Raw genomic sequence first — 10,778 nt, forward strand, 5'->3', positions numbered from 1 at the left:
AATTATGTGTCACAATCAAATATAAAAATATAATAAAAGCTAAATGAACAAATTTGAAAAATAAAATTCTTTTTAAAAAATACATCATTTAAGAATAAATATGTACAAATATATATTACATGTTATTAGATTGTTAAAATATTAAATTAAAATAAAAGAATAAATATGCATAATTGTGAAATACCATTATACAAATTAGTAACACTTTTAAAGGCGTAATATGTTTATACAAATATTAATATATTATACAAAAGTTGTCATGATAAAATATAAAAATGTAGTAATAACTAAATATATAGGTACAATATACTTAAGAAATATAAAGTAGGAGTAAAGTTTTGTATATTAAAATGTAGTAAAGTAATAATAATTATTAACTTAAAAGTTTTTATAAAAATATTTTATAATCATCCCGTGCATCGCACGTGCATAAATCTAGTTTTAAACATTTGGCTGGTAGACATGTATTTACGGGGAAAAGTAGATCAAAATTTTATAAATAATTACTTCAATTAATTTTATTCAAAAAAATCAAAAACAATCCGGACGGATAAACATGAATCCATGACGCGTGAAACAATCCAGACGAATCAACATGAATCCATGATGCGTGATACTCCCTCTGTCTCATTTAATTAACTACATGTTTTTTTCAACACTCGACACGTATTTTAAGGTGAATATAAAGTACATTTATGTAATTTATTTTTAATTTTTTTCTGTATTAAACTTTAAACATTAAATATTTATTCAAAAAATTAGATGAGTATTGAAATACGTGCCAAACCCAATGGAATGAGACATGGACATGGAGTAAGTGATAGATAACTGGGGGTGTTAAATAATCCGGGCGATACTGAGTACCCCTTTGCTCAAGTCTCAGATCTTTTTTTTCGTCATATCCAGATTTTGGTCTGATATATTTTATTCGGATGCAATTCGGACGGATAAACATGAATCCATGACGCGTGATACTCCCTCTGTCTCATTGAATTCACTACATATTTTTTTCAACACTCGACACATATTATAATTACTTCAATTAATTTTATTCGAAACAATCCACATGGATCAACATGAATCCATGATGCGTGATACTCCATTTGTCCCATTTAATTCACTACATATTTTTTTCAACACTCGACACACATTTTAAGGTGAATATAAAGTACATTTATGTAATTTGTTTTTTTTTCTATATTAAACTTTAAACATTAAATATTTATTCAGAAGATTAGATGAGTATTGAAATACGTGCCAGACCCCATGAAATGAGACATGGAGTAAGTGATAAATAACTAGGGGTGTTAAATGATCCGGGCGATACCGGGTACCCCTTTGCTCAAGTCTCGGATCTTTTTATTTTTGTCATGTCCAAATTTTGCTTTGATATATTTTATTCGGATGCAATCCGGACGGATAAACATGAATCCATGACGCGTGATACTCCCTCTGTCCCATTGAATTCACCACATATTTTTTTTCAACACTCCACACATATTATAATTACTTCAATTAATTTTATTTGAAAAATTCGAAACAATCCGGACGGATAAACATGAATCCATGATGCGTGATACTCCCTCTGTCCATTTAATTCACTACATATTTTTCCAACACACGACACACATTTTAAGGTGAATATAAAATACATTTATGTAGTTTATTTTTGATTTTTTTCTGTATTAAACTTTTAACATTAAATATTTATTCAGAAGATTAGATGAGTATTGAAATATGTGCCAGACCCAATGAAATGAGACATGGACATGGAGTAAGTGATAAATAACTAGGGGTGTTAAATGATCCGGGCGATACCGGGTACCCCTTTGCTCAAGTCTCAGATCTTTTTATTTTCGTCGTGTCCAGATTTTGGTCTGATATATTATATTCAGATGCAAACCAATCCCGGGTATTGGAAGTCCGGATCCAAATCGGATATGAGTCAGTGTCGTATTTTTCTTTTTCTAACCGAGTAGTTTGTGATCCATCGGATCCGAGTCAAATATAATCCACCAATATTATAAAATAATTTAAATTATATTATATAATGATCAATTTTTCTAAAATAAATGTAATTTTATAATTATACTAAATAATCACAAATTAAAAACTTAAATATATGATGTATTAAGTATATATTATTACAATTTTTCCAAAGGTGTGTAAATCATATTTAGTAATAACAATATATTTATTTAAGATATTAATAAATTATAAATTGATATTTATTTAGAAATTTAATGAGTTAAAAATATGATCATATTTGGGTTTTAATCAAATACTTACTACAGATCATATTCGGGTAGGATAATTTTATAAAAAAATATGAGACGTAATTGAGCGGGTACATAAGTGGTCGTATTCGGGATCATATTTTATTCGGGTATATTTTTTACGGCATATTTGGATCATATTTAAAAAGGATATGAGACACGTATCATATTTTCGAGTCGGATATAAGCCGAGATATCGGATAGTCCGGATCAATTTAGGGTAACAGACTTAACTGGGCTTTTAGCATAAGTTCTCCCGCTACATAAATTCCACCAAAACTGATCTATATATTTCCTGGCCCATATTTCTTAACATCCAGCCCACAAATCAAATCGAGAACGGCGTCGTAATAGCAACTCAAGCTCAGCCCCTTTTAACTAAACCCTGAATTCACAACCCCTCTCCTCTAACCCTGACCTATCAACGGCAGGTTCTTGTAGCACAGCTTCTCATTCTGTAAGTCTCTTTAATCCTTGCAAATAGTACAAGTTAAATCATTATTATTCACATATACGTTCGTGTATATATATGTTTTAATCTTTTATTTTATCTAATTTGTTTAATTGAATTTGGGTTTAATTGATTGACAAAATAGAGACAAGATGAGATTGGAGAAGTGCTGGTTTTGTTCATCAACTGTGTATCCTGGTCACGGTATTCAGTTTGTCCGAAATGATGCCAAGGTATTTAAATGTATTCCGTGTTCGTGTTTTGTTGCGGTGAATGATTTAATATATTTAGGTATTTCCTATTTGATATTTACTATTTTTTTGAAAATATGTATTGTTTCGATTTATTTGTCTTGGTAGAGTACTAAATTTAATATTTGTGGGAAGTTGAAAAATGTGGTTTTGGTTTAGTTGATAAAGAATAATGAGGCAAGTGTTAGTACCTGGATTAGTGGGAGAGAGTTTTGGTTATTTTTTAGTACTTGTATTAAGAGAATTTAATGGGTGGAGAAAGTTTGATTATTGATTGGAGATAGTTGAGACTCTAGAGTATGATTTATTAAGTTTGAATTTTCTTTACACGGGATCATTTTTGAGCTAAAAAATTGCTTCCACTTCGAAACTTCATCACATTTTTGTTGCGTTGGGAGAGCCAAGTTGGGATTGACTACAGATAGGATCTTAGCTGCAGTTCTACAGCCATATAGATCTTCTTTTTTCAAGATAACAGGATTTAAATAGCTGCTCTCAAATTTTCTTTTCAGTAGTGATTAGCCACAGTTGAAAATAAGCTTTTTGCATTGGTAGAATAAAAACAAATCTGAAACTAAAGCTCGACTCTAACCGCTTAGTTATTAGCTGGATGATGCTATTTTAATCTATCATTAATGTCATAAGTTATAATTTATCTGCTATAATTTTTTTCTCTGCTCAAAAGTTTCTTATAACAATAGCAATATATCAGTAAATATAGATCCACATTATCATAAATATCTTGAGCGAGGGAAGTTACAGTTTTAATTTAAATATTCATTGATATCATGGACTAGTTTTTGGATTTCATAAACTGGGGGAACACCACTTGACACTGTCATAGGTATCACGGCATGCCTTCTTATATCTGAAATATATAAATTAAAAGTGAGTTGAATCCTAACCTTGAGTGTTGGACAGAAGAGTTGCTAATTTATTAATCAGATTTTATTTATGATAAGAAATTGGGGAAGGCTAGATTCGATGTGAATTTTCTGTTCAGATATGATCATGTTAAAAGGATTTTGTCTATAATTCCTGCAAGATTTAACTTTTTTTTTCCCATTTGCAGATTTTCCGATTTTGTAGGTCTAAGTGCCACAAAAATTTTAAGATGAAGAGGAACCCTCGTAAAGTTAAATGGACCAAGGCATATAGGCGGTTACATGGAAAGGACATGACTCAGGTAAAGAAACTTGCCATTGTGTAATTAGATGAACTTATAGTTCTTTGGTCTTTATCTTACTGTTACTGACACATACACACACAAAACACTATTGTTTAGGATACAACATTCGAATTTGAAAGGAAGCGTAATAGGCCAGAGAGATACGACAGGAATCTTGCTGAGAATACCCTGAAGGCCATTAAGAAGATTGTTAAAGTTAGAGCTGATAGGGAGAGCAACCACATTAAGAATAGGTTCTACTCCTACTAATTATTGTTTCCTCATAACTATTAATTTACCTGGTCCTTTAAATTTCATATTTACTTACTGAGACTTTTTTTTAGAATGAAAGGAAACAAATCGGCCGAGCGCAAGCGGGATGCAAAGGAGCTGGAACAAAGCATTCACATGGTCAAAGCTCCTCTTACCCTCGAAAAAGATCCATCTTATACATTACCAAAAATCCAGGAAAAGGTTCACCTGCGTTCAGAAGAAAATCGCATGGAAGAATAGTCTGCTTTTACAAGTTTATGCTGCGGTGTTATTGTGTGGTGATTGCTGTAGCATTTAGAATCTTTATAAGATGAAGGCCGTTAATTTTCAAGTATTTGTGGTATCTTGCGTTTCCATTATGGTAATGGAAACATTATGAACAAGTTGTTTACAATGCTCATCGAACCTTAAATAATTTAGTGGATTTATTGCTTTAGCAGTTGGCAGTTTAACCTTGAATTACACTTATTTTTATTTGACCGTCTTTCTAATTTGTGCACACACATATAAATTTATAAGTTTGGTGTATTTAATTGGTGCCCTTCTAAATACAAGGGATTCATCAATATTAATGATTAGATGCACTCAAACATGTTTTACCTTCAGGAAATTTGAACCATTAATAACCGAATTACTTGGAGCATTTCTGAAAGAGTATCTTCGCGTTCAACAATATTTTTTATATATGCTCCTTATTGAGAGAAAAAGAGAGAGAAGAAATAGAGTATTAAATATAAAAGAAAATGAATGTTTTAATCATAAAAATGAAATAAGCAACGAGATAGGGTCCGTAAAAATAAGGTAGAAGAGGAAAAGTAGCTAGTTTCTTGGGGTGAAATTTATGAAATTTCTTATAATTTAAATTTGAGGGATCATATATAACTGGTATCATGGAGTTGTGTTGTTACATACTCCTTTTTATGCCTCCCAGGGAAACTAGCCCCAAATACAAATCGTAGTGTTTTGGCAATTTTTTCCGCAGAAAGCTCGCAAGATTTGAAAACTGTTTTTTCTATATTTAAAAAATAATATCACTAAAATTTAGAGAAGTCGTAAAATTTTATTGCCCCCCGGTGTGTATCACCTTATTATCACTCTTCAAATAATAAATAAAATATAAAAAAATCACAGATTATGTCAATTTTTTTTTAATGTTCGCGAGTGCAGTCATTTATCAGTTTTATCTCATTTGCTAAACTTTGTTATGGCGCTGAGTTTCTCTTGCTATGCTTCTCTCAATCCACAACATCAACGTATCATTTTCTGTACCTCCAAGTCCATATATGTGAATATTTTGCTGACTTATGTTTTACATCAACTTTTTTTGCCTTTGTATTTTTGGTTTGGCAGGTAGAAATAAGCTAATAAGTCAGAGCAACAAGAAATGTGTTGATAAGGTGAAGAATCTTGTAAGAGCAAATGATGTTTGTTTAAACACAACATCTCCAGATGAATCCTTACAAAAGGGCAATTGGGTCAAGCTCATTTGTGGTGCTAGCTTTGAGGTCTTATCTATACTTACTTTTACAACCCCCGCACTGTTCATTTTTTTTAATTTTATTTCTTGGGGATTATATTTGATACTTGTTTTTTTTTCTCTTCAGGATGTAGTTGATATTAGAAATCTCTCTCTAGTTTACACATTAGCTGGAGGTACTGAACCTTGCATATATATTAATATTTTTTTTTTGTGTGTGTTATTTTTATGTATTCTTGAATTGTTTGCAGTTGATTGCATTGAAATTGGCATTGTATGTTGCGTTTTTGTGATGTATTTTTATGTGTTCTTTGATTTTTGGTAGTTGATTGCATTGATTGTGCTGCTGATGGGTCAGTGGTAAATGCGGTAAATGAAGGCATAGAGGCTGCAAGAGCTATTGTACCTATTCGAAGGCCCTGGGTAATGATCAGTGTTAATGATCATGAAGATCTTCATTTCCGCAAAGCTCGTAATTTTCCCCACTTTTTGTCTATTGCTGTGTGCTGCTAATTTTATTTCATCAAGTTCAAGTTTTTAAGGTAGCATACATTAAGGGACATCAGTCAACCAATTTTTTTATAGATAATAAGATTTGCAAGTTTGTAAATTGAAGTATGAAATTGATTTGCGAGGTTCATGTGTAATAAAAAATATATTACTGTAAAAGTACTACTAGATATGAGTAGCTTTTATGTTAAGATTAAAGAACTATGCAGACCTTTCTGAACACATACACAGTTTACTAATATGTAAGTTATTATAAAACTGTGTTACAGACAGATGCTTTGCAAATCTAGTTTTTATATCCTTTCAGATGTTAATCATTATAGTACTTTATGGCACCACCTAGAGGAAAACAGTAGATATAGCTTTGGGGCTCAATGCTTTTCAAACATAGATTAGTCTTCTTGGTTAACAAATGACCCGAATTTAAGCATGGTTGCAGACTTGCAGCTAGTTGCTTCATACATGCCTACGTTGAGTAGATGACCATGATCAATTCCATTTCTCCAATATGTGAACTACATAGGTTTTATCCCTTGCACTTCCAATTTCCAAAACAGAAAATATGTTGCCACTTATTTAAGAACCGAGCACGGCATAGCTTTTGTTTCTCACTCATTTGGCAGGTCCTAATTTTTTCCAAATCTACTCTACTTTTACCTTCTTACAGAATTTGACCCGGATGACTGTCCCCCAGACTGCTCAAGACCATGCGAGAATGTTTGTCCTGCTGATGCTATATCACTAAATGATACACTTAGCGCACTGCAGGTGCTACTTAAATTTATGCATTTATATTTTTTATTTTCATCTATGTGATCTTCTGGGTATATTTTTTGTTAAACTTGTAAAATGTATGTAAATGGAACTGGTCTGCAGCATGGAGTATTGACAGAACGGTGCTATGGTTGCGGAAGATGCTTTCCTATCTGCCCATATGATAAAATAAGTGAGGCCTTCCCTAGGTTTCCTGTTATATACGTTTCCGAATTGGGCTCTCTTTGGTACATAAATTGTCCGATTTATGGGCCCTCCTCTGTCCTAGGGGTGTTCAGAACAAGATTCCACATTTTGGTTAAGCAATAATATGGTGTAACCTTTCGTGTTTATCATTTAAACCTGATTTATTCACTTGTCCATTTGTAATAAATTATAACAAAAAATGCTAGAGGGTCCTGAATGATATAAACATGTATTCAATTCGAAAATTCGACATTCGTGATATTCCTTTACTTTTCTGAATCAATTTTATGATTAATGAAGTGGAGATTACATATATAAGAGATGCTGCTGCAACAGCTGAGCTTCTGAAAAGGGGTGATGTTGATGCTATGGAGATACATACAAGTGGAAGGTATACTGTTTAGTTCTTATTGCACATAAAAATATGAAGACCTATTCACTTGTTAGCATATTTCCTTCCATGGCAATATTATTTTATTGAACTCATAATTCGCAGATTGTACTATTTCGGATCACAGACTATGCTCAGCTAATTTTTTTTGGGTTGATCCATTTAGGTATATATCATTCTTTAAAGAACTTTGGGATGGATTGGGAGATTCTGTTAGCTGTCTGAAACTTGTCGCTGTAAGTAAAAGAACCTTTAACAGGTGTTTGACTCGTCATATGACCCAACAATAATTTTTTATCAGTAGCCATGACTATTGAAATATTTCATTTACACACTTTGAGTTTTTTTTTGTTTAACGTCCAGGTTAGCTTGCCTGACATAGGTGATAAAACCATATCTGCAATGAATATGATGTACTCTGTCATGGAAGCCAATCTGTCTTTTTTTAACCTATGGCAGGTAAGCATGTCTTGTTGTCAAACCTCACAGAGTTTCCTGACATTGCTGGAAGCACTTCAATAGTATTCTGTTAAATTTCTAAGTATATGATGATAACTGAAGTTGGATGGGCGCCCCATGAGTGGAGATATCGGGCGAGGTGCCACCAGGGAAGCAATAGCTTTTGCGGTACGTATAGCTGCTGCTAGAGACAAGCCTCGAGGTTTGTTCTCAGAGAATACTACCTAGCTATTTTGTTCACCTGATGTACATGTTGAATCTGCAAATTCTAAGAAAATCTTTTTATGCGGTAGGTTTCCTTCAACTGGCTGGTGGTACTAATGCTCACACAGTAAACGGGTTGAAAAAACACAGCCTCTTTCAGACAAGCACCACCTCAAGTAATCATATTTACCATCAATTAATAAGCTTGGTTTTTTTCTCCAATTTTGTTATTTAATGATGTAAAGTTCTTCTACTAACTTTGTTTTTCTTCTTTAGCCAACTTGGAAGACAAGAACCTGCGTTCAAGTTCATCTAGCTGTAATGCTTTAATTGGTGGGGTAGCTTATGGTGGCTATGCAAGAAAGGTACGCTTGCTAAAGTAATTTCTGTCCTGTTTCACCAGTTGTTGTAAGTTACTGTACTAAGTTATTCTGAAGCAGACTTCTTGCTCAACTTGGAATTTTATTCCCTAGTTATTTAATAGATAAAGCATATGGGAAATATGCTGATCTACGTTAAGATTAGTTACATTCTGGTACTTGAACAGAGCCCAGACTTCGTGCTTGGCCAAACAGTGAAATAATATGTGACTATAGGTTCAGCACAAAATTTTATTGATTTCCATAAGAAAAGTCAAAAACTACTATTGATTAGGTTGAACTGAATATCTGCATTTGCAGAGCAACTCCATAAAAGGTTCTGCAGTTTTTCTGTACTCTGAAACTAGCAACCACTGCCATTGCCCCATCTCCAATTGTCTACTTATGTTAAGAGCAGAGTCTGGGAATTGCAGCAACATTTTTCTTATCCTGAAACATGTGCTGAATAATTAACACTACTAGAGTCTAGAGGCATCAAACGACTCGGTCTCTTCACACCCTGCACGAAACAATAATGAGACTGGTAATCTATTCATAATATACACGGCCTTGTAATATAGACAAAAAGGTCAGAATCAATATTATGTCAAAGATCAGATTTTCTCTAATAATATCCTTCAATACTTCTACCTGTAATTGCCATTTGCCAAGGCCCTTAATACACCGCTGCTTTATATAACACTTCAATTAGCGTGGTATACTTATCACTAATAAACTTAGTAATCATTCTTTGTGCAAACTATTAATTAACTGCTTTATCATCTTTTACTCCAGATTGTTGGAAGAATTCTGAATTCCATGCAAGCTCTGCATGGACATGCCTGCATTGAAGATCACCCGGAGCATCTCGTGATGGCACTTACGGAAGCCCTTGCATTGGTTGGACCGATCAAGTGTTATCCAATTTCTTAACAGCATGCATCCATTCTGCACTACCGAATACTGACCTCAACCGGCTTGCCTAATCAGCTATATAAGAGAACTCACCTCATAACTCAGGGCATTCATCCATAAATGGAAAAGTTCTGATACTTGATAACCACCTTAACACTGACTTCAGCAGTTTAACCTTGGGTTAAATATCAAAATAGTCACCGAAGTGAAGGTCATATATCATTTCCTTCACTAATCTTAACGAGGTATCATTTTGATCACTAAAGTCACATAAATATCAAATAGATAACTCTAAAAATGCGATTATAAAGTATCTGTTATGTTCTACACATTTTTCTTCAACGCTGCTATAACCAAATGAAAAGTTGTGAACTCTAATATTTTAGATAATATATCTAGATTTTAAAAAAATTATTTACTATTTATTTTAAATTTTATAGTTATTTTATCTTGCTTAATTAAAAATAAATAGTAAATAAAAGTTTTAAAATCTAGATATATTATCTAAAATACTAGAGTTTATAACTTTTCATTTGATTATAGTAGCGTTGAAGAAAAATGTGTAGAACATAACAAAAGATAATATTTATTTTTTCGTCACATTTTTGGAGTTATCTATTTGATAATTATACGACTTTAGTGATCAAAATGATACCCCGTTAAGATCAGTGAAAGAATTGATATATCACTTTCACTTCAGTGACCAATTTGATATTTAACCCGTTTAACCTTTACTCAAGATCCACATATTTTCTTGCAGACTCAGTTTATGTTACAGAAGATGAAAAATATAGAGAACAAGCTTTTCTCTTGTACTGTTTGATTGTTCATCTTGAAATGTTTTTGACTGTCAAAGAAAAATGTCAAAGTTGAATTTTATATTATTGTAAATTCTAAATTTTCTCTGTGAAATTTCAAACCAGTCTGGAATGTCAAGGCTGGACATCATATTTATTGCTCAAAAATCATAAAAGCCTGTTACAAAGGATATTTTATGTCTTTTGGAAAAAGGAACAAGATCTGAATAAATATACTCCTAAACGAACAAGATCTGAATAAATATACTTCTATTAAGTTGGTTCAG

General features: G+C 32.5%; 2 protein-coding genes across 3 annotated transcripts; both read left to right on the top strand.

Annotated features, from left to right (window-relative positions):
* The first annotated feature begins 2,595 nt into the window (after positions 1-2,595).
* LOC141687499 (putative ribosome biogenesis protein RLP24) lies at positions 2,596-4,855 on the top strand. Its single transcript, XM_074492796.1, has 5 exons — positions 2,596-2,733; positions 2,873-2,960; positions 4,051-4,164; positions 4,264-4,400; positions 4,491-4,855. Exons 2-5 carry the CDS (start codon positions 2,880-2,882, stop codon positions 4,657-4,659), a joined length of 501 nt encoding a protein of 166 aa, XP_074348897.1. The 5' UTR covers positions 2,596-2,733; positions 2,873-2,879; the 3' UTR covers positions 4,660-4,855.
* A 598-nt stretch (positions 4,856-5,453) lies between these two features.
* LOC141686911 (uncharacterized) lies at positions 5,454-10,648 on the top strand. 2 transcript variants are annotated; one of them, XM_074492010.1, is made up of 13 exons: positions 5,482-5,672; positions 5,770-5,924; positions 6,024-6,072; positions 6,222-6,368; positions 7,074-7,174; positions 7,283-7,352; positions 7,667-7,757; positions 7,924-7,993; positions 8,121-8,216; positions 8,319-8,418; positions 8,510-8,596; positions 8,697-8,785; positions 9,575-10,648. In XM_074492010.1, the coding sequence occupies exons 1-13, from the start codon at positions 5,624-5,626 to the stop codon at positions 9,710-9,712; spliced, it is 1,242 nt and encodes a 413-aa protein (XP_074348111.1). In that variant the 5' UTR covers positions 5,482-5,623; the 3' UTR covers positions 9,713-10,648. The 2 variants fall into 2 exon arrangements, with proteins under 2 accessions (XP_074348112.1, XP_074348111.1); XM_074492011.1 differs by lacking the exons at positions 8,697-8,785; positions 9,575-10,648 and having other exon boundaries at positions 5,454-5,672; positions 8,319-8,384; positions 8,510-8,585.
* Positions 10,649-10,778: the final 130 nt, after the last annotated feature.

Source organism: Apium graveolens, chromosome 9 (assembly GCF_009905375.1).
Source record: "Apium graveolens cultivar Ventura chromosome 9, ASM990537v1, whole genome shotgun sequence".
NCBI lineage: Eukaryota > Viridiplantae > Streptophyta > Magnoliopsida > Apiales > Apiaceae > Apium > Apium graveolens.

Excerpts from the sequence above, each read along its gene's own strand:
- LOC141687499 (XM_074492796.1), top strand. The coding sequence starts at position 2,880 with ATGAGATTGGAGAAGTGCTGGTTTTGTTCATCAACTGTGTATCCTGGT. Across the intron at positions 2,961-4,050 it reads TTGTCCGAAATGATGCCAAG|ATTTTCCGATTTTGTAGGTC; the intron begins GTATTTAAATGT and ends TCCCATTTGCAG. Across the intron at positions 4,165-4,263 it reads ATGGAAAGGACATGACTCAG|GATACAACATTCGAATTTGA; the intron begins GTAAAGAAACTT and ends ACTATTGTTTAG.
- LOC141686911 (XM_074492010.1), top strand. The coding sequence starts at position 5,624 with ATGGCGCTGAGTTTCTCTTGCTATGCTTCTCTCAATCCACAACATCAA. Across the intron at positions 5,673-5,769 it reads TCTCAATCCACAACATCAAC|GTAGAAATAAGCTAATAAGT; the intron begins GTATCATTTTCT and ends TTGGTTTGGCAG. Across the intron at positions 8,597-8,696 it reads TCAGACAAGCACCACCTCAA|CCAACTTGGAAGACAAGAAC; the intron begins GTAATCATATTT and ends TTTCTTCTTTAG.